Source organism: Cyprinus carpio, chromosome B19, assembly GCF_018340385.1.
Source record: "Cyprinus carpio isolate SPL01 chromosome B19, ASM1834038v1, whole genome shotgun sequence".
Taxonomy (NCBI): Eukaryota; Metazoa; Chordata; class Actinopteri; order Cypriniformes; family Cyprinidae; genus Cyprinus; species Cyprinus carpio.
In genome coordinates this window covers 21,421,814-21,446,511 of record NC_056615.1, presented here as the reverse complement: position 1 = coordinate 21,446,511, position 24,698 = coordinate 21,421,814, and the positions used below count along the sequence as shown (strand labels likewise).

Here is a 24,698-nt window from a genome sequence, read left to right as displayed (position 1 = left end):
CATATTCGTTTTGTTCATATTACATTTTGAATTGTATATACACATTATTTGAATTAAATTAATTTGACAGACAGCATTCTGTCAACATCATTGGTCAACATCAGACAGCTGATGTTGACCAAGCTAGCGCCAACCAACGTAACCAGAGCTGCCAACTCTCAAGCATTCACCGTGAGACACACGCAATTGACTCTTTTCACACGCTTTCAAAAACTTGACCGCTCTGAATATAGTGAGTGAGTGCGCGCGCGGCCGGGGCTCGCTCTCGCTCTCTCTCTCTCTCTCTCTCTCTCTCTCTCTCTCTCTCTCTCGGGTTCATTATCATCGAAGACATTTCAAGCTTCTTAGGTAATGTTACATTTTAGCATCAGCTTGGTAGAGACGGGCTTTGGTAGATAACAGGTGAAAACCGGATCGGATCTGTGGGTAAGTTATAGCTAGCTTACTATCAAACGCAGCTACGGTTAGCCATCGCTAACATTAGCACGTTTATCGAACAGCCTTCGATACATTTCTATGTTATAACTTCCCGAAAAAAATACGCAAACATATAAAACAAACTTCTAGCGAAATACTAACAGCATCTTACTTTACCAATCCAAAAGAAATGTTGCAAGTTCGGAGTCGAAGCTCATTTCTTTCAAGTCCATCAGTTGTCTCCAGCGATGGAAAGCAGTGCCGATATTTACTCTGTTTCGGCTCCTTTTCTTATCAGATTTGATTTGTGATTCCGAGCGCGGTTGCTTGACATCAGCTTCAAGTACGCCCACAAGCCGTGCGAGTTATTCGTGTATTGCAGGTTGGCTGGTGGTTATGTTGCCCGCATACCGCCTCCCATGGCCGAAACTGGTATTACGACACCTGTCGGGCCGTGGCTAGTAATGCTAATGCTAATTAAGGTTGATATCTCTGCAGCACTATTAACTTGACATTTTTTTAATGACATCATCGCCCTTATTTCTTCTCATTCTTTTGATGCGTGTAGGTCATTTTTTGGATATTTTTACCTCAATTTTTACACATGGCACCTTTAAGGCTTTATATTACATATTTAACTGTGCAACAGCGCCTCATAACAGGTCAAAGCCGTCACTACATCCGGGTCGGTCGCTATAGTCCTTCCGCTGTAGGTTTTATAACGCTGATCCAGGGAGATCACGAAGGTAAGCAGCTGCTCTTTCACTTGATTTATCTGTTTGCAAATCAAGGTTTTGACAGTGTCTCATTTTTTTTTTATATTATATTATTTCTTTTGTTAAATCCGAACATTATCTTTGTGCAATGCCGCAGTCCCTCAAATGTCATGAGCGTGAATATGGAGGTCACTTCGGGACGAGTTCCATTTTCAACATCTGAGAGATTTATGCAATAATGTATAATATGGAGGCATCTCTGATCTACATGGATGTGTGTTTTTTTGCTGCTGCTCAACTATTTACTCTTCCCGTCTCTTGCCTTGCATAACTGTTCCCTTTGTTTGAAGTGTTGATCCGTTTTGTGAGCCTTTTAGTTCATGTAACTTGTTATACGTTAGATTATGTTGCAGTGTTGAACCTCAGATATTTGTGTTGTGAATTAATTTTATAAGCGGGTATAATTTTGGGGTGTTTAATGCTTCCCTCTGGTCGTTTTGTTCGTAACAAACATGTAAACATTCAATGCAAAAATAACAACAATAAAAATACTTTTTAAAATATATATTTTTAGTTTTTATTTTAATTTTTTTAAATAAGTTAAGTAATTTTATGATATTTTTTGTTATTTCTATCAATTTTTGTATTTTAGTTTTAGTATCTTTATTCCTTCATTAGTAAGTTGGCAAAGCAACATTTCTAATTGTCGTATAGATTTAAGTTTTTCATGTAATATTTACAGTATAATTAATTTAAATTGAGTTTAATTTCAATTACTAAAAAACACTTTTTAATAGTTTGTTTTAGTGGACAATAACAGTAAAGGTCATTAGGACTGGAGTTGTTATTAAACTGCATCATGTGGTACAGCTTTGGTTATGAGGGGACGGTTCATGCTCATTGGTTCCTTCATATCTTTCAGATAAGATGTTGTCCTGTCTGGGCTGTCCCGTTCTTAGCCGGGTTCTGACCACCGGGGCTTCACGTGTCCCGGTTGCTGTGGTTGCATATGGTGCATCACGCACTACTGCAGCCGCCAACACCGCCTCTCCTCCAAACTCTGTGACACCGGTGCGGTTCAACAGCAGCACAGCTCAACAGGTGACTTGATACTCAAATCCACTGTCTGCATAATTGATGATCGATGACAATTAGTTATAATCAGTGTGTGGCACCCAGGAAACACCAAAGAAGACCAAATTCGGACCTCTAGCTGACCAGGACAGAATATTCACTAACCTTTACGGACGACATGACTGGAGGTAAAAAATATTTAAAAATATTCTGAATTATATCTAAAGACAGGACTTAAACTTACTCTTGAATGTTCCCTATTTGTTATGGAAGCTATTTTTTTCCATGGACTAAAAATGTATATATAAAATAATTGTGACTTTTTTTTGTCTACAATTCAGATATTTTTTTTCCATGCTATTGCAAGTTTATATATCAAAATTCAAACTTTTCTCAGAATTTCTTGTTTATATCATGCACTCAGACAGTTTTTTCTTCTTCTCAGAATTGTGAGTTATTAATCGTAAGATGTAAATTGAGGAAAAAAGTAAGCTTCCATAATTTGTGTATTTTCTAATTTAGGTGTTTTGGTATCTATTAAACAATTAAAATTGCAATTTATTATTAATTTATTATAAGTGCAATTGTAAAAATGCAGTTTATTAGTAATATAACACACACACACACACACATACATACACACATATATATGTGTGTGTGTGTGTGACCCTGGACCACAAAAAGTCTTAAGTGTCAATTTTTCAAAATTCTGGAAATCTGGAATCTGAGGGTGCTAAAATCTAAATATTAGGAAATCGCCTTTAAAATTGTCCAAATGAAGTTATAAGCAATGCATATTACTAATCAAAAATTAAGTTTTGATATATTTACGGTAGGAAATTTACAAAATATCTTCAGGGAACATGATCTTTGCTTAATATCCTAACAATTTTTGGCATAAAAGAAAAATCGATAATTCCCGCATACCCATACAATGTGTTTTTGGCTATTGGTACAAATATACCCCAGCAACTAAAGACTGGTTTGTGGTCCAGGGTCTCACACACACACATTTTATTTATTTATATATATATATATATATATATATATATATATATATATATAAATATAATATAATATAATATAATATACATGCATGCATTATTGTCATCATTGTGCATGTGTTTAATGTGGTGAATTGTCCATATATCTCAGGCTGAAAGGTGCCCTGAGGAGAGGTGACTGGTACAAGACCAAGGAGATTTTGGATAAAGGAGTGGACTGGATCCTGAATGAGATTAAGGTCTCGGGTCTGCGTGGCAGAGGAGGTGCCGGATTCCCCACAGGGATGAAGTGGAGCTTCATGAACAAGCCCAGTGATGGCAGGTAGGTTTGCATCTCAACAATTAACGGGTTTCATAAGTCACATGACTCTGCAAAAGCAGATGTAAATGCTTGGCCAGTGCATCTACATTTAGCTCTTTTCATTAAGATCAAATCAGGTCATACAGAAGCATACAAGTCTCTTTTTTTTCACCCTCTCAGGCCTAAATATCTGGTGGTGAATGCTGACGAAGGAGAGCCCGGTACCTGCAAGGACAGAGAGATCATGCGTCATGATCCTCACAAGCTGATTGAGGGCTGTCTGGTGGCTGGCAGGGCCATGGGAGCACGTGCTGCCTACATCTACATCCGTGGAGAGTTCTACAATGAGTCGTCCAACCTGCAGGTGAAAAAGATAGGATGTGTTTCCTCACATAACATAATTCATTTTTAAAAGAAAGCTCAGTTCCAAAACCTAATGAGTTGCCAATAGAGGCAGCATTTTAAGGCATCGTAGGCGGTTTCAAAATGCAAAATTAATAAACAGAATATAAATTAATAAATAAAAACAATATATCAATAAATAAAAGCTAGTATTATAATTTTGTCATATTACAATACCATTCAAAAGTTTGTTTTTGAAAGAGATGCATACGTATATTAAGCAAGGATGCACTAAACTGGTCAAAAGTGACAGTAAAGAAATTTACTATGTTACAAATTATTTCTATTTTAAATAAATGCTGTTCTTTTGCACTTTATTTTCATCATGGAATCCTGAAAAAAACATGTATTGTAGTTTCCACAGAAATATTGAGCAGCGCAACAGTTTTCAACATTGATAATAATAAAAAAATTGAACTGAGTGTCAGATAAGCATATTACTTATCACAACTCCAGACTTTTGAGTATATGTTAATAATATTTCACTACATAGTCTATTATAAATATTATAAATTATATAATATTGTAAATATTAATCTAAATATTTTAAATACTTTAAGTAATAAAAATATTCATAAATCATGCATTTAATGATGATGTTTATTATCTAATTCTTGTATGTGGTATGTATTCGTTTTGTATTCATTCAGACATTATTAGAATTGATTGGATGTCAAGCCTTCCCTAATTGAGGGAAGTTATATATTGACCTCATGTGTTTATGTGTGCTTTCTCTCAGGTGGCCATTAACGAGGCCTATGCAGCAGGGCTGATTGGCAGGAACGCATGCGGCTCAGGTTATGACTTTGACGTGTTTGTGATGCGCGGTGCGGGAGCATACATCTGTGGAGAGGAGACGGCGCTGATCGAGTCCATCGAGGGAAAACAGGGAAAACCTCGTCTGAAACCCCCTTTCCCTGCTGATGTGGGTAAGTGAGAAACAAACAAACCAAAGATTATATTTTATTTTGAAATTTATTTTTGATATTATATTTTATTTTCTATGAATGACATGATACAAGTTACATGTTTTCAATGTGTTAATATATCTATTTTTTGCATTACATTTTGTATATGTGACATGTTTTTAATGTGATTCATTTTACGGTGATAAATTTGACATTCTTGTTGCAGGTGTGTTTGGCTGTCCAACAACTGTGGCCAATGTTGAGACGGTAGCTGTGGCACCGACCATCTGCCGTCGTGGCGGCACGTGGTTTCTGAGTTTTGGCCGAGAGAGAAACTCTGGGACGAAGCTCTTCAACATTTCCGGCCATGTCAACAACCCCTGCACAGTGGAGGAAGAGATGTCCATTCCTCTGAAAGAGCTGATTGAAAGACACGCAGGTACACCTCATTCCATCCATACACGGAAATGTTTGTTCATGTCTAATCATGTCCGATTTTGAAGATTATTGAGACTTGATTGATATGATCTCTGTAGGGGGTGTCCGGGGTGGTTGGGATAATCTCCTGTGTGTTATTCCTGGTGGCTCTTCCACGCCACTAATCCCACGTCATGTGTGCGACACCGTTCTGATGGATTTTGATGCCCTCATTCAGGCTCAGACTGGTCTTGGCACAGCTGCACTTATTGTCATGGATAAATCAGTAAGTCGATTTGTAAAATAACTAGGGCTGTTGATTTAACGTGTTAATTAATTATGGAAAAAATAATGATAAACGCATTTAACACACCCCGCCCTTCCCAGACATGTACATCATCTTATATTGCATGCAGTTGCTGATGAACATGAGGAAGAAAGACTTAACTGCATGATGGAGCTTGTGAGAATGCAGTTATATGCCCCTAAAATTCAAGATATGAGGGCAAATATGCCCCAGTGTGGGTTTTTGTCTTCTGTTTATATCATATGATATAGGTTAACAATATCACAGGAGCAAGAGTGCTGGTTTTTCCTGAATATTTGCATGATTGCCAATGTAATACTGATTTTATACAACAGTTCAATAAAAAGGAGGTAATATTTATTACATTTTAGTCATAATATTGTCAGTATTTTCAGTTTTTGTTCAATTTCGGCAATGAAAATAGTTCTGAACAAAGTCGAAGTAGAACTGTTGTGCCTTTCAGAGCAGCATACAGTGATGTTTCATTATTGAATGAATCCACATTTTTGAACAAATCAATTGAGTCAGTGATTTAATGACCAGTTCATAAAGACAGACACTTTATTTCTGAATGAATCAGCCATTTGAATGAATCGGTTGACTGAAAAACTGAATGACTCTCTCATTAAGACTGACTGGATCTTTTAGTTTTTTATTTAAGGTATCAAAAAATAAAATAAATAATAAACAGTTGTTATTATTATGTATATTATATTGTGTGTGTGTGTGTGTGCGTGTATATATATATATTTTATGGACCACAAAACCAGTCATAAGGGTCAGTTTTTTGAAATTGAGATTTGTGCATCATCTGACATTTGTCTGAGCTACAACTATTTGAAAATCTTGAATCTGAGGATGCAAAAAATCTAAATATTTAGAAAATCGCCTTTAAAGTTGTCCAAAAGAAGTTCTTAGCAATGCATATGTTGGAGACTCTTGGGTAATATTCAGCAGAATTCTTTATTGAGAACGCGCTGGATGGTGCTGCAGTCATCAAAAGTCTAACCAAAGCAGTGATACTTTGGAGTTATAGATTAAATTGGAGTTATATAAATTTCAAGGGGGAGGGATACATTGAGGTGGAGACAATTTAAACAAAGCAAGCAAATGGAATCAGGAAAATACCAGACACTGGCATTTTCCCAGCCTTGATCTCATCAGCATAACAGTGTCATTTAAATACAGAGGTGCCTGACAGTATCACCCATACCTTCACATTATCATAGAAACAAAGGCACAGCTGTGCCTTGATTTTAAGAAGCCAGATGGTCAGGAAGAGCAAACAAAAGGTCAGTGTCTCAGAAACCTGGGCTGCTTGACTTGATCATCTCAGAATGTCATAATCTTAACCTCAAAATGTAGAACCCAATGTACAGACTATAATATTGGAAACTAGATTTAACATAGTACAAATTTGTAATCCCACACATATAACTAATCAAAATTGAAGTTTTGATATATTTACGGAAGAAAAATGTACAAAATATATTGATGGAACATGATATTTACGTAATATCCTAATGATTTTGGGCATAAAAGAATAATTTATAATTTTGACTCATACAATGTTTTCTTGGCTATTGCTACAAATATACCTGTGCTACTTATGACTGGTTTTGTGATCCAGGGTCACATATACATACATATATATATATATGTATGTGTGTGTGTATGTATGTTATTTATATATATATATAATATAAAATTCTTGCAATGCAAAGTTTGTCTAATAAATTCTGTTGAATCAACACATTTCTACTTTATTGTAATGTTTTTTCAGTTGCTTTTCTCTTTTAACACAACAATGACTGAGGGTCACTTCTCAGCCCAAATTTATTTTCAATTAATTTGTGATTAATTTAATTAATTAACCAGCATATCATGTAATTAATTAAATAAAAAAATTAAAACACTTGACATTCCTAAATTGAACACACTTGTGGTTTCTGTGGACATGGACCACTTTGAAACGCTATACTGATCCCCTTTACATCACTTAAAATTCCCATAAGCATTTTTTACAACAGGGAAGTTTTCTAAATGAGTAAAATACAATAGGCCGGATTAATTGTTTTTTTTTTTAAGTTCCATCTGCTAATTTAATTGTTTGGTCATTCCCTCTTCACAGACTGATGTTATTCGAGCTATTGCCCGCTTAATTGAATTCTACAAGCACGAGAGCTGTGGCCAGTGCACTCCTTGCAGAGAGGGTATGAAATAATACAAATTTATGTAAATATACACTAGTCAGTATTAACATGTACAGAATGTTACAATGATGTCTTTTCTGTGCCTTTCAGGAGTGGACTGGATGAATAAGATGATGTGGCGCTTTGTGAAAGGCGATGCACAGTCAGCAGAGATTGACATGATCTGGGAGATCAGCAAGCAGATTGAGGGCCACACCATCTGTGCACTGGGAGACGAGCCGCATGGCCAGTTCAGGTAAAGGCAGAATTTTATTACATTTTATTTGTTAGAATCAGTAGATAATTTGATTTATATATATAATTATTCATAATATATAATTATTAATTTAAACCACTAAAAATGTTTCAACTGAAACTTGCATTTATATTTGTTTGTTCTCAGGGATTGATCCGTCACTTCCGCCCTTTAATGGAGAACAGAATTGCAGACTTCAAACAGAAACAGCAGGCGCGTGCTTGAAAGCTTCATATCTGCGTCCTTTCTGGCTCATCCTGTCACTTATAGTTATTTAGGCAAAACCGACATGATCTCTCGCTCACCGAAAACAGTTTGAGCAGATGCATCACTCATTTACAGTAACTTGTAATGAGTAATGGTTATGGTTGATGTAATTGTCAAATCCCATTACGATGTTAATGCCGTTTTTCTTGATAAGAAAATCTTACACTGTATAAACACTTATTTGTGGAAATAAAGAGCCTAGAACTTGAAACAGTGTTTGTTAATCTGGGGTGAGAGGAGAATGTGTTGTTTGATCATGAACTGCGCGAATTGGGAGAAATGGGAGAAGGCAATGTAAAGATCTATTTTAGAACCATTATGTTTAGTCCTGTTATGATATTAATAGCATTATTCTTTATATGAAATCTTTCTCTATATACATAGTTCTCACTTTTTGACCAATGAATTTGTCTTAATTAATTTGTCATTAGTTCTTAATTTTAAAACCAATTTATTGAGATTCCTGCAGAGGACTTCCAATATTCTTGGAATATTAGATTCAAAATTGGAAAACCAAAACAAAAATCAGCCAATCAACGCCGCCGTTAGCCCTCGAAACAACCTGCTTGTTTTGACGTTGAACCTAAGAAACATCAGATAAAGGCTTCAGCTTTTGGACAACTTCGATTTTACATTTGCGCCTTTTTGTCGCGTTGTCAAAGGTAATATGATCTGTTTCTCGTTACTTACATGAGATACTTGGCTGTTATTATAGGCATGCTGAAGTTTGAATATTGATGATTGGTCTTTGTTGAAGATATAATAACTAGAATATATTACAACCTTTTGGTGAATGTCGCAAAGCTTGTCAAACAATTCTGTTGTACACCAACATTTTTTAGAAAAAAAATCTTCATATTAAGCCTGTTAAGATTTTATTTCCAGTACAATGAAACGTTATTCCCCTCAGTACTCTGTCTTTCTGGACATTTTACTTTTACTGTTATCATAGTTTTCAATAACGAAAACAGTAATTTTTAACTGTATCATTAAATCAATTCTGTGTTAAATAGTTTTAAATGCAGTACAACAAATACTACCATGATGTTTTTTCACTTTTCTTTTTTGTGCTTAATTGTCATAAAAACAATGTCATGATCTAAAAAGTTCAGGCTTCTTTTTCTTTCAATGAACAAAATCTCTTTTTTTACTTGTGATTCTAGACTGAAATTTGACCTTGACGAGTTTAATTAGAGTCACCCTTTTTAATTTAATATTTAGTTAATGGTTATTGCGATAAAAAAACAAATCGCACATCAGTTTTGTGATTAAGTTTTAATTTATAGAATGTGCTTTAAACATTAAGCTGTCAAGTAAAAATAAAGAGCCTTTAACAATATGAGACAACAGCAGAACTGTGAATTATCAGCATCAACATTCTTGATTTCAGAAAATTCCATGATATGAACACTGTCATTATTTTAGTTATAGGAGTGGTCTTTTTATTTCATTCTTCAAGTCATGAAGCCAAGCAGATCAGATAAGGGACAAAGCAATTCTTTCAACATCTTGAAAGCAAAGGTTGTGTCCGGAGGTCAGTGTTGCACGCCTGAACAAACTTCTGAGCTGCTCCTGTCACAAGTATATAGAAAGTATCTAAAGGTTCTGGAAAATTGGACTGCAATATCCAGTTCAACCACTCGGTGTCAATCCTTCATACAGCATCTTTAAAGGTGAAGACACAAGAAAGAAATTTTATAATGACATGAGAATGCCTAATTATGACAGAATTTTATGTGAACTATCCATTTAATAAAACATGGTTAAATTTTGATTTCACGCTTTGATTTCAAGTGCATTGAACCTTAACTAATTTTCAGGTGAACTGATTGGGTTAGAGTACTATGGAAGCAGATTAGTCTCAAATATAATTCACGCAAAAATGCACGATTCACACATGCGTAGACAATTTCACAGTGCATGAAACCTAATTCACGTACACACACAAAAAAATAAATTCACGTGCATGAAAAAAAAGATATATTCACAAAAAGCAATTCACATGCGCAAAATAAAATTATATATTCATAAAATACATTTCACAAATGCAAAACACAATTCGTAGATATACAACTGTGCACAAAAACCTTTGAATGTTTAAAATGAAACGTAGTGTCTGACTGTACAAATCGTCATTTACTACGAATCCACTCGGATTTGTGTGTGTGTGTTTTTGAGACTTTCCTGGGCAGAGCTCTCTTCCCACGTGGGTCTGCTCGTACTCTTTAGCCAATCAGATGCGAGCTTACCATTCAACCAATCATATCATAAGCCACTGAGACTGCATTCAAGGAGCACACGATTCTTGCGCAACCTTTTGCGCCATATGATTAATTAGAACGGCAATTAAGCCTTTACATCAGTAATCCCATAGGACAGTAAAAGAAATTGACACAGCGACCCAATTGGAACTCAATTGAGACAAGTGAAGCCCATTTTTAAGCGATTTTTAGCACTTCCGTTTCTGACGCGCAGACCTCAAACTAAGCTTGATGACGTCAGCAACCTGTCTGACAGATGTAAATCTTCTAGTAGCTGTGCATGCAAACTGCCATCTTTAATCTTGCAGAGACAGCGAGCTTGAGTGGGGAGTTCTTTGGCGTGAGTGAGCAGGAGTATTCTGTTTAATTATTTTGTATAGTATTTTAAAATGTAACGCCAGGGCTTCTATGGGATTCTCTCTCGACGTCTCCCCGATTGCCTGCGAGCTTCTGAATGCACTCTCAGTGGCTTATGATATGATGGGTTGATGGTAAGCTCGCATCTGATTGGCTAAAGAGTAAGACAGACCCCGTGGGAAGAGAGCTCTGCCCGGAAAGTCTCAAAAACACACACACACAAATCCGAGTGGATTCGTAGTAAATGACGATTTGTACATTCAGACACGCGCGTACATTTTAAACATTCAAAGGTTTTTGTGCACAGTTGTATATCTATGAATTGTGTTTTGCATTTGTGAAATGTATTTATGAATATATAATTTTATTTTGCGCATGTGAATTGCTTTTTGTGGATATATTTTTTTTTTTTCACGCACATGAATTTTTTTTGTGTGTACGTGAATTAGGTTTTCATGCATGTGAAATTGTCTACGCATGTGTGAATCGTGTTTTTTGCGTGAATTATATTTGAGACTAATCTGCTTCCATAGTATGAGTACCTGTACCATCAGACTGACAAAGCAATCCAGGAAAGCAGATTTATCATTAGACAGATGGAAACCACTGACGTCTAAGTGGCTAAAAGTGAGAGCTGCTGCAAACTAGAGGACATTGGGGATTGGACAATCGCACATCAACCCATCCCATCTCTGTTAGAAGCTTCTCCATCGATGTATGCCAAAAATATATTTCAGCTTGGTTTTTCCAAGAGGCACTTTTAAAAATATTAATGTGAGGCATTCAATCCTTTCCAGAACAAGCCGAGGTTCTCAGTTTCAGGTGGAAGATCTCTTTCCTCCAATCACAAGAGGCTTTTGTACCAGGAAGTATGTGCAAAGATCAGAGGCTATCCAGTGCGGAAAGTGTAATAAAGAGAGAATAATGTCAACTCATCGCCAGTATTTTGGCAACTGGTATTGTGAGGAGACTGAAACAAAACCCTTTGCTGTGTGGAAGGCTGAAACTGATAGAGCGGGGTTATTGGAAAGAAGTTGTTCTGAAGGGTGGAATCGGTAATGAACATCCAGCTCCTTTTGTTTTAATTGTTCTTATTTAACTGCATTTTTTCCATTAGTTGTATGTAATGAAATGTTTGATTTGTGGTGCTTCTAATCAAGATGTAATTGCAGCGCTGCAGTAAAATCATCCGTGGCAGTGGACCTGAACTGTTTTGTCCATATTACTCAATACTTCTGCAATTCATTAATTGGTTTTCAGGGGAAATATTATTTTTTTTTATGCTTGAAAAATCTATTGTTTATAGCAGTTGAAACCCCTCTTAATAATTTTAATAAGCCATATAAAACCAAACATTAACACAGAGTTTAGCCTAGAAGAAGAAACTGACTGAATTATTATTTTATTTAGCATGAAATCAAATGGGAAAATGGGACACTTTTGGGACAGTCTCTGCATATTTTCCAGACTGTCGTTCGGTGTTGAGTCTGGTTTCTTTTAATCATTTTATACAAAATATAAAAATATATACAAACAGAACTGTATAGGCTCAAGAGCTATTCAAAAGTTGTACATTATTTGAATAATAAAAAAAGAAACCATAAAATGTAATAAAAAGATTCAGAATTAAGCGAGAGACTATATCCTGCTGTACCTATAAAATAGAATACAGTGAAAATATAAAGGTGACATATTTCTTTTGATAGGCACTTCTCTACGAGTCTTCTGTCGCCCTCTTTTATTTGAAGTACAGACAAGCTTTGTAATTTACTATGTACAGCGAAGTTAAAAACATGCCCTGCCCCGTGTGAGGCTCGAACTCACGACCTTCAGATTATGAGACTGACGCGCTGCCTACTGCGCCAACGAGGCTGTGACGACAAAGCCTGCAAAGGCTGCTGGGAAAAATACGCGAACCCAATACATTTTTTCTGAATCTATTATCATAATTTTACTCCGCAGGAACGCGGCAAATGCTTAATTTAGGTTATTTATTATTTATTGAGAAAAATGTACTTTTGTTGACTGGTAAACGTAGCCTACACGTTGCTGCGGATGATTCCGCTCGTGGCGACACCCAACGGGCGAAGGGAAGGAGACGACCACTGAGACACACGTTTTTACAGTTGTTTTTTTCTTCCAGTTAGTTTTTTCCAACTCTACCAGTTATTTGTTTAAATGACAAAATATTTATTTAGACTTTATATTGTTATCAGTCACAATATAATGTGGTCCCAGAAAAACAAGAAAATTAAATGATTCCAGAGGTTATAGTTTAATTAATATCACGCCAGTAGTTAAAGAACTACAAAATAATTAACCATATAAAGCCTGCTTTATCATATATGATCGTGGTTTGTATAAAGTACATGAAAGCTATACTCATATAAAAAGTACAGATATCTTACCAGAAAATGACTTTGGTAGAAATCGAAGAAGTCACCGTTTAGACATCTTACTCCCCCTTTAAAACGAAACATTGTTTAATTGTAAGCGTAAAATGCAGTAAACATTTTTAAAACCATGGTTAATTTTCGTAAGTCTTAAAAGCAGCTATGTAATAGTTTATTGTACTTAAGTAGTTAAGGTCATTTTTTTTATCTTCAAACCCACTGAAGTATTGAAAGTTGAAAAGAAAACGCACACGTAACTGCAAAAATGGACAGCGATGCAACCATAAACCAACTAGAATTATATAAATATAGCATATATATACTATATATTATATATATATCAGTATATAACTAGTATATCTATATATATATATTATATGTTCATCCACACCACCCGCTTGAGTAGCGCAGATTGTGCCTTCAGTGTTAGCTCTTTATCAGCACAATTTCTATAGATGGGGTTAGAATAAGAAGACTTCATCTGGTACCTATCCCTCCTCCTTAGATGTCTTAGTTCTTTCCTTCCAACATAAGAAAAAACATTTCTGGGAATTGCATCTGAAATAACAGTTAAGCGGAATATACTGTATTTATATTTCTAGATGTATTTCACGACACAGTGTAATGTAGCTCAGAGCTCCCAGACGGGACATGGATGGCACATTAAAACTGTTAGTTACAGAAGGCAAAATAATGTGTTATTTTTAACATAAAATGTTTGAATACTGATAATTTGAAATGATTTAAAGCATGATGAAAAAAATCGTCGGACATGTGAAATTAAAGCCGCCAGGAGGTTGGCAGCAAGTGACTGTTAATCAGTGAATCATTGAGATTCAACCCCGATTCATTCGAATGGCTGATTCATTCAGAACCCCAAAAGCATTTGACTCTGTTAATGAGGTGAATCGCTGAATCACTTATTCAACCGATTCGTTCAAAAAGCTTGATTCATTCAATAAGTAACAACCATTGCTCAGAGACGCAAAACATTGCTGTGATCTTTATTTGGAACTATCTTCGTGGTAAAATTAAGCAAAACCAAGCATATATGTCTTAAAATGTAAGTCACATATTGCAACTTTACTGAACTTGTATAAAAATGATTATTAAATTAGCTATCATGCTGATATCTGCAGAAAAACTGTACACTCTGTGTGATATAGATTAAATATTAGCTATATTAAATTATATTAAATATAAAAAGCATACAGATTAAGCATTTTTGCCGTCTACAATTTAAGAATGCCTTGAATTTTGAGTTTTAATAGACTAATTAAATCCCGTCTGCATGCTCTCGCTGTGTCGTGTGGGTGCGATTAGTGGATATACTTGATAATGTTAATTTCAGATCGCACACCATTAAAACAAACACTTACCCTATTTATCATCGCAGAAGAAATACTGTTATATCGCAGACCCCAGGACTCGACTTCAGTAGAAAAAAAATCCTCCGCAGTTGTGCGCTGCATGTTTTTAGGAGTTACTTGCAGAGGCTCAGAGCACTGATTCGTCAACCCTGCATTCCTGTTCTTTCTGACTTCTTAACGAATATGTTTCGGAAATGTATCGGAGTAAAAGTATTACCTTTTAATTAGGAAATGTAGTTGGAATTAAAGTAAAAAGTTGGCTGAAATATTAAAAAATCAAGGAAAGTACAGATACTTCAAGAATACTTAAGTAGGCCTACTGTAACAAAGTATTATTAAAGTACACCACTGTATATGATACATTAATTTCTAATGGCTTATACATTATGAACACGATCAGAAATTTGCATTAAAAACCTTCTACACTCTGACTGCTAATTTATACTTTTTTAGTTAAGGTAAAAAAACATATATTGGTATAATCGAAGGTATACCTTCAATTTGTGGTACGCGCTTTTCTTTTTCGCTGTGAAATCTTTAATGAGTTTTATTAAGGTAAAACTTAAGAATGAATAACATTTTATATTGTTAGTAATATTTCAATATTAACAGTTACTGGACTGAAGCAACTGCATTTTCCGTAATCACATGTTCATATTAATTAAGAACCAAATATGACACGACGGTCTTTTGAGCCCAATGTTTATTAGTCAGCATTGTATTTCCTTGCATGATATATTTTCCCCCACAATAAAAAACTACAGAGCTTTGATCATAAAACATCATAAAACTGAACATTATAAAGATCTCATTATTATAATGCGTTAATAATCTATTGGGGGAAATAAAAAGTGACAACTGATATAAATGCATGCACAGTAGTATTTTATGCTGTTATAAAAAAAAATAGTAGCACCAAATAGGCTGGCATATTTTGATCAAATGGCATGGCCTCTGAATAACTTTTTAGGTGTTTTCCACACTTATGTTTGAGCTAACATATTTTCCTGTAGCATACTACATGAGCCATAAAAGGCCTATATGAATCAAATATGGGAACAAAATAATTTAAACACACATGCATACTTTTTAAAAAATATTTTTTGTAACTAAAAGGTTCAATATAAACTGTTACATTAAAAAAAAGTATGACTTTTATTTCATATGTCAAAACTTTAAAATTCACTGTTTTAAACTGCAATTAAACAGTTTGATTTTTTTTATTAGTAACTATTTACCAGACTGGTGCGCCATTTATGCGCAGACGGGCCAAAGGCCAACATAAAAGGAAAAACTCCATATTTCTCCAGTGATGCTCGCGCGTTTCCTCCACTATCTCGCGCCCTTTCCATCTGTTCCCACTCGAGCGCTCAGAGCGGCAGGGTGTGTTGGTTGTGGTATGTAATAATGGCGGCAAGCAAGCAGTGGGCGGATTAAACAGCATCGGCGGTTGTAGCGACCGTAAACACCTCCGCAACCGTTCGCTGCCGTTTCCGCAGGTCCGGCCATGGACTTCCTCGGAGCCCGGCTGAACGCGGAGAAAACGCGTTGTCACGTCGTCCGTGTAAGAGCTGAAAGACACAGAAGGTCCGATGCCCGTCGGACATTAATAGCGAACGCTGAGGTGAGAAGGATCCGTCACTGTCGCGCTTGCTCGGGCTTGCGGGAGAAACACGGCGACCACCACGCGCGAGGCGGGATTCTGCAGATGCCGGGAGAAGCGATGAGGACGTGAGAAATTAACGTTAACAGTTACAGTACTCACGTAGCGGCATTGTAATCCATCAGTAATGTCGCTGAGTTGATGGTGTCAGTTCCTGCAGAAGATGCATCCACGCTGATTCTGTAGGCCGGCACGGTCGTAAGCTTTCGCGGATTACGGACGGGGGGGGGGGGGGGGGAGAGGGATGGCAGGTCTCCGTAACGCCGTTTAAAACGAGACGCCACGGCGTAGCTTGGCGCTTTTGACAGGCCGTGTCGAGCTCTCGGGCCGGGTGTTTCGCTCCGGTTGGCGTTGTTGCCGTGGCTACGGGGATGGTGTTGCGCGTTCAAGGTGAGAGCGTGTGGGTCCGCTGATTAGTTTTAAGGGAGTTTTGTGTGGAGTTGTCGGCTTTGGGATTATATGTTAATGTGTTGCTTTTTCTTCAATCGATAGTCTTTTGTACATGTTTAGTTCAAATTTTGGGGAGTCGTGGCCGTGCATCCGGCATTATGATACATTTATTGTTTTGGCGTTCTGTCGGGAGAATCGTCGTTGTTAGGAGGTTCAAATATGTAATGTCTACAAAAAAAAAAGCCTACATCCGTCTGCTAGCGGTGTTTAACGACAAGTTAATTGCTTTCAAAGTAATCTTTTTAATCAGTCACGTATGTGCATCGAAGTGTTGTTCAACTTCTTTTTCATTCAGTAAAACGTTTACGTACTAGTAAGAAACTGCTTATTTTGAATTGCATGTACTCAAGGAGTGCTTTTGTCCACTTTTTAATTCTGTTAAATAAGACAGGTTAACCAAGTAAAGTTTTGGGACCATATGACAGCATCCTGTTAGAAAGAAATCTAAAAGTATTCATATGTTGTAGGGTATTTGATAGTCATGTTTTTATGGCTCATATGAGGAAGAGACGTAAAAAAACTGTGGAAATTGGTGCAGGGCAGATGTTATTTACAGGGCAAAAAGTTTATGTACTTCTGATAGCTTGTAGTTTAAAACTTAGTGTGATTGTTAGATCGGGTTTAAATGACTACTGAGTAATGTGCAGAGGTGGAAAGAGTACGAAAATCTTTCTACTCAAGTAACAAGTACCATTACATTAATGAAATTTTATTTAAGTACAAGTAAACAGTACCAGTCTAAAAATCTACTCAAGTAAAAGTAAAAAGTTGCTCATTTTTACAAATTTACTCAGAGTAAAAATTTACGTTAGTTACATTTGAACAATGGGAGGGCGGGCAACATGGGACAGGCTCTTATTAATCTCAAAACTAGTTGTTTTTTTAATTCAAGGAATCAGCCTATTTCGACTAATGAGACATTTGGGCTGTTACAGGCAAATCGTTATCAACTCAACTCATCTTTACAATGCAGAGGAAATACAGAAGCTTCATCTGAAGGGGCATTTAGAGTAGTTACACACTGTTCAATGCAGGACAATGAATGCATTTAACCTGCAGTTTACAAATGGCATGAATAATGTTTTGATATACCACGACATAAAAATGTTGAATCCTCGTTTGAAATTATAAGAAATTATTATAAAAAAAAAAAAAAATCAAAAGATCCTTTAAATGTGAAAGTAAAATGGACAGTATGTGTCAGCAAGTCACTGTTATAAGTGCGTCATTGTAACCGAGTCATTTAAAAGTTGATTCATTCAGAAGGAAACCACAGTCCATGTTGTACAGAGATACAAAACTGTGCTTTGGTGGCTGTGTTTTGGAGAATTAGTTTTTGTTGTAGAAATAAGACACAAAACAGGCAATATGGTGTCTAAAAAACAAAGTCTCTTGAAAAATTTACGTGTTTAACTTGACCTTGTTGTAAAGATATTTAAAATTGAAAATTAAAATTATAATATAGATAATATATCTATTATATATATATATAGATATATAGAGATATATCATATATATATCTCCAGCCATACATATATTATATATTGATATCTATTAAGTTGGTCGATTTGGCCTATTATATCATATATAATATATATAGATAGAGTATATATATATATATATATATAGATAATGTGGGTGTATATCTGTATATTTAATCATGATGATTTTTGGATGAAAAAGACGGCATTTCTTTGTGTGATTTTTATTTACTATCTGAAATTTTTATAATATGTAAATTTTCGGCCCTATATCTTACAATTTTGTAGATCATTTTTAAATGCATTTTAACAAGGACTGTATTACACAGTGAAAGAACGCACTATAAATGCGTGGCAGCACAATCATTAAAAACGACAATTATGATATTATCGCAGACATTATATGTTGGCAACACTCAGCCCACTGTCTTTTTGGCGCTAATTTGGCCAAAACCTCTTGCTAAAAATGTAAAAGCTTCATTTTAACCTCCAAAACAATGAAACGATGCAGTTATTTAGCGTACCTTCTACATGCTTGCGAAGGGTGATGTCTTGTTTAGATTTTATAAGCTGCTAAGTATTGTCTCCACTAGGTAAGCACAGCTTACACTTCAGAATAGGGATTATAAATATTGCCAGGGGTTGACACTTCATTTTCCTTCAAGTTCAACATCAGGAATATGACGGGGGTTTCGTTTTCAGCGGCGTCTTGCACCACTCCGCCTGTCTGTCCGTCTGCATCTTTCTTGTGATTTTAGGCAGTTTGTCCTCTGCCCATTAATTACTGCAGTAGTAATCAGGGAGCAATTTGTTGTTTTTTGTTTTTTTTTTAATCAGTACTAATGTGTTTTAAATGTAGGAAGTCAATATTCAAACAAAATATACTAAGTGTAAAGTTAAAATTACAGATTTTATGCAATATGAAAATGTTATCAGTTTATGACAAAGCTTTCTTCAAGTTAATTGTGTAAATGGAGAAGGTTTGTACAATGCACCATTGCTCCAAAAGACCAGGCTGTAGGTTATTTTACTGATTATGTATTAACATAGAACAAATATTCAATAACTATGGATAATAAAGTAGAAAGAGCTTCTGCTCAGTAAATGTTATAATCTTGAAAGGTTATTAGCAATATAAACAAATCAAAGCAAAACAACCATAAACTGAAGGTAGACATTTTTAGTATTATATTAAAAGCCTTGTACTAAAAAATGTAATGAAATACCAATTAGAGGAATTAGGAGGAAGTCTTAAAACACATTTGGTAACAACGATTGTGGTTTCTTTTTTTGTGGTAGTGAGCAAATTCCTTGCTAGACTTTTGTTCTTTTTTTACAGGGTTACATTTTACAGACATGCCCCGTAGCTAATTGCAGTGAAACCGCTTGAAATGAAAAGGCTTGAAATGGCAGTCTGATATTCACAGCTGAACCCGAACAGAGCTCATGTTGAGCTTTGACATCACACCTTGTAGGACTGATGCAATCCGAAGCTGTGGCTTTGTACTTCGGAGCTATCTGCAATCAGAGGAATTTCTCACATCCTCCTTCCAAAAAGGACAGTTTGCACTTTGTTGGTTATGAAAAACTTGAACTTGATTTCTGAACGTCTGGCATCATTTTTAGTTTGACCCATGAGCAAGTTGGAAGTAGCATCTGAATGGGTTTTATGGCAGGTGGTGCTTGACATGTCTGTGATGTTCCCAAGTGTGGACATTTTTTTTTTCCTGAGGATTTTGAACAAAAGGACTGATAAGATGATTAGCTGGAGACTTAGAGCTTTAGTGGTACTTGTGTTGTATTTGGGAAATACCTACTCTTAGGGTATTGCTAATTGTTCTGAGTTATTAAGTTGTTACTGCTACTAGTTGCACTTGGGTGCCCTTGGTAATCGTTTGAAATTAAACAAAATTTTAAATGGGTTGTTGTTGACATTTACCTGCTCTTATTTCAGTTTGTTTTCAGTGCCTTTTTTAAAAGCAGCTTTTGCAGTATATAAGTTTTTTAACTTTATTATGATAAAGCTGTAACTTTCAAAACACTCAAGAACCTCCTTCTCAGGTATTATATTAATTTAGTACTTTGTGCATGTGTGACTATTCGTTACTCTTCTGCTGTCAGCATTTCTCACCACTCAATCTTTTTGAGAGAATGATAGGCAGGGATTACCCATGGCCTTACATATTTTGTTTCGTTGCCTATACGAAGCCTCGGCTCTTGTAATAATAAAATAATCTCATTGCGAGAACTGATGCCCTTGTGCTTGTTTGATTAATTTGCTTCTGTATAAATTCCAGTCCAGTTATCAGTCAAGCACGCGGGTTTTTTGTAGTCATGACATCTGCACACTTCGTAAATCAGCACTGAGTAACTATAATGGGACTGCCAAAACATTACTACTATTGGATTAAGCCAGTTCCCGCCAGAGACGAAAGGGAAAATTGTTGCTAAATAATCAAAATGACTCCACACTATTCCATACATAATTTAACTTAATTTGATTTTAAATTAATAAAATAGACTAACGGTCTACATGTAGTTTTGACTGCGTGTTCATATTTTATCTATCATTCTTTCTCAGGCAAGCCGGAGACTCACTAGGCCTTTGGAGTGGAATGGTTCAATGAGTCACACGATGCTTCTGGAACCAGAGTCTATTCAAGTGATGTGTTTCAGTGTAGTTCCATGTCGTAAATATTTTGATGCGTGTAAACCAGTGGCGTCTCAAACTCAATTCCTGCGAGCCGACCACGCCTCTGCCAGTTTAGCTCCATACCAGCTCCAACACTCATTCCCTGCCTTGAGAAGCGTTCTAGTGATTCCTGAACGCCATCTGCATTAGTGCTGGATCAGTTCACTGTGTTGCTATTCAGGTTTGCCGAACTAAACTGTGCAGAAGCTGTTGGGCCCTCAGGAATTGAGTTTGTATCTCACTAAAGAAAAGTGTTTTTCTATGTGGAGTTCTGACCTTTTAATTAGATGCGACTTGCTCAGACAGTCATCACTATTTTCATAGCTACACAATGTCAGTTATCTCCTCGATATCTGATATTTGCATGTTTTTTTCTTATTGGTATTGGTTGACAGTTTGGATGTTTCTCGGACTGATGGGATATATAGATGCCCTGCCATTAATTTATGCATTTTTTTGAATTAAGATTACCTACGGCCTAATATTTATATGTAAACCAGTATTATGTACAAAAGTGTTGATATGATGCATCCCTAATTGACAGAATAATTAATTCAGCTCCCCCCCCCCCCCCCCGTCCCCCCCCAAAAAAACAATTTGAAGGGATACTGCCATGATTAATTATGGTTTCATGACAATTTCTTGCCCTGCTTGTTTTAGCTTTTATTGCTCCTGTATTAAAAGTTAAAATGTTTTAGATAGGATTTTTGTCCTCTTTTTACTATAAGGCAAGACCCCTCTAAACTACTGGCACACTCACAGATGTGAATGCAAACCACCTTCTGTGTGTATGCCACATACTAAAATCATCACTATTGAAAAAAATCTGACGATTGAAAGGGCAAAAAGATTTGTCTATAAACCGACCAGCCAAGACATCTGTTGAGGGACCCCAATGGTTATTAAATTGGCAGCCAAAGAATGCCCGATAGACCAAGAGGGTAACGCGAACCAGCTCACCCAAAGGCCATCTGTGGTAAAAAGATGAACAATTGCAAACAGGGGCAGGCATCAAACGTAAAGCAGCAAATGGGCAGAGCCGTACTCAGCGAAACCAGACAGAGGGAACATGGGCTCTCCCTTACATACAGAAAATGATGAATGAAAAGTGACTGATGGGGCTTTTGAAGAGGAGGTGGCATCACTGACTGCGATAGGACCAAGAATGCCGCTGGTTCCAGTGCAGTAGACTAGACGGACAAGGCCCCAGGGCAAATTAGTGTGCGAGTCTTAACCACTGGTTTTAAAGGTAACAAGCAGCGAGCCTCCAGAGTTAGAGGACACCCCAAAACCCAAAGAGCCCTTCAACAGGAATATGCTAAGACCCCCAGCCGCAACAAGGGCAGAACGGTAAGTGGCTGCTACTGAACCGACAGGTGCTGTATCCTCAAAACCACTAGGCCAAACAGAGAAGGGGCAAAAGAAACAGATGCAAATAATAGAGGCTTCTAGAAAATCTCTTGGCTGGAGATGCAGCGACCCTTGTCTTTTAGTGTAATAGTTTCAAGTTCTTCCCAAATAGAATGCCTTTTGTAAGGCCGACGAAAGAAGAAGTTACAACTGCAACAGGAGGTGCCGCCGCCAGAGTACCTCACAGTCAAGGACAGGCCTCTAGCATGCCAAGAAAGAGGACAGCGGACCTTGCCCTCAAGAGACAGACTCTAACACACCGGGATGCCCCTGCAGACCAGTGGGTAGAAGCCGACAGGAATAGCGAACAGCCCAGTTGGAGCAGATTGAGCCGCCGCATCCCAACCAAGACTGCCGAAGCCAAGCTTGAACAGCCTAAACACTCCCAACTTAGACCAATTTGTTAGTAGCCTCGATCTGATCTCGGCGTCATCAACTTGAGTCCCTAGAGCGGTTCATGCGATGATGAGCGCATAGATCTGCCCTTCTTCCAGCACTTGAGGTTCCCCAAAGAAAACCGCAGACCTCTTACTGGATCCCTGCGATGGTTCTCGGGCGAAACCCGAATATTGAGCCCCCTCCAAACCCCTTCATTCCGGCAAGCCATTAATAACAAGCCGTAAGACCGCACAAGAAACTGCTGATCGCATAAACAACGATCGAAAAAGTTGGGTTCCCTTCGTTTCGAAAAAGCGTAGACAATCGCCCAGGGTGTCAAAACCCAGTTTTGAGTTCCTCTGGGCTGTCTGGTGCGTCCCCCCCCCCCTGCATCGCGATCGCTGGAGAACGGAGGTCGGAGACTTGGCCAATCTGCCAGAGCGCACTATAAGATTATACTGAGAAATTGAAGAAGCTCACAGCGATTAGCCTTGACAAAAGCAAGCTCATGAAGCATGCCTGCCCCCCCCCCCCCAAACGAGCGGATGTGAGCAGTGCAAGTCCATTTAGCAGGTGCAGCCCCTCCCAAGCCCCCCTAACCAGAGGAAACGCGTGCTAAGAAGGAAGGACTCTTGATGTCGCGGAGCGACAAAAGAAGAAATTGATATCAAATTGCCCAAGACCAGTAATTCTCCAGGAGTCCACCCGACGGTGTCCAAATAGCTCATACCATACATGTTGGGAAACTACTCTGAATCAGATGCCGCTTGCATCTTTGCCAGGAAGCGCCCTTGCTAGGAGAACGGATTAGGGCTTTCGTCTGCTCATGTTGAGTATTATAGCCTCACCTACATAATTACTAAGTATATTTGTCAGACTACACTTATTTATGCAAGGAATGCCACCTCAAAGTGCTTACAGTTAAAAAAAAAAATAAATTAAAATCGAGCAATAAAGTACTTTGCATGCCAAATGCATATAATTTAACAAGATTCTAAAGATGAAATCACATTGTTTACAACAACCCCCCTCTCCAAATGTATTCTGCAGCTCCTAATCCTCCAATGCAGCTAATTTGTTCCTTCAGTAGAGACTACCATGCCTTGAAGGCACCCCACCACTGAAACTGACTCGCACAAAGCCTGCCCAGATGCATGGTTTGCGAGCGCAAAGCGTGGAAACACCCAGAGCAATGACGCTATTTCCAGAGGCCAATAAGAGCGATGTTCAACTTGCCTGCAGAGCAAGCCCAAGCAGTCCAACTAATTAAAATCGAACCAACAGAAACAGCCCTCAAATCAGCCCCCCATCTCGGCCAGTCAGAATACAAACAACAGTGCTTGTAGTCATTTGTTTTAACAAATGCAACTAATGTATTTGGACAAGTTCCGTACTCGACAGTATGCCATAAGATGGGTTTTGTTTTCAAAGAAATAAATGTCTGCCGGGAGCATTCAAAATCAAATAAAAAAATCCAGGTTGGTCTGTCATTTGTACAATTTCTTTTATTAAATAAAAAAATTGATATTTTATTCAGCAGCAAAGATGCATAAAATCTGCCCCCCCCCGTCTCAAAAGATGATAGATAAAAACATTTAAGAATGTTCACAATGGATTTTTCTTTCCAAACTAAATGCGTGCTTCATCAAAAAATCCTGACGAAAAATGTATCACCAGTTTCTCGCAAAAAAATATTAAGTAGACAGAACTGTTTTCACATTGAGAATTTACTTAAAAAACCAGGACTGCGAAGTAATTATGCTGAAAATTCGGCTATACAAATTGTCATCATAGAAATTGATTTTTTAATTCTAAAAATAATTCATAATAGAAAATGTTTAAATTGTAATAAAATTTTACAATCGTTATACTGTAAAATATCTATCTTTAAAAAGTATAAGAATTGATCCGGCCCTTGGTAGAGCATAAAATAAAAGAGTTTGGTTGAACCCAGACTTTATTTTTTTGTTCTTACTTGATAT

The 24,698-nt window shown here is 36.9% G+C and overlaps 1 protein-coding gene and 1 non-coding gene across 2 annotated transcripts; one reads left to right on the top strand and one right to left on the bottom strand.

The window, feature by feature from the left end:
- Positions 1 to 1,077: 1,077 nt before the first annotated feature.
- LOC109102871 (NADH dehydrogenase [ubiquinone] flavoprotein 1, mitochondrial) lies at positions 1,078 to 8,472 on the top strand. Its single transcript, XM_042744858.1, is given in 12 exon segments — positions 1,078 to 1,163; positions 2,056 to 2,234; positions 2,313 to 2,395; positions 3,363 to 3,533; positions 3,693 to 3,876; positions 4,654 to 4,843; positions 5,049 to 5,261; positions 5,359 to 5,525; positions 7,678 to 7,759; positions 7,850 to 7,972; positions 7,975 to 7,994; positions 8,142 to 8,472. Coding segments are annotated over 11 exon segments (1,485 nt in total). The 5' UTR covers positions 1,078 to 1,163; positions 2,056 to 2,060; the 3' UTR covers positions 8,220 to 8,472.
- Positions 8,473 to 12,678: 4,206 nt separating this feature from the next.
- Positions 12,679 to 12,751, bottom strand: trnam-cau. The gene has a single exon. It is a non-coding gene; the product is annotated as a tRNA-Met (tRNA).
- Between the last annotated feature and the right edge of the window lie 11,947 nt (positions 12,752 to 24,698).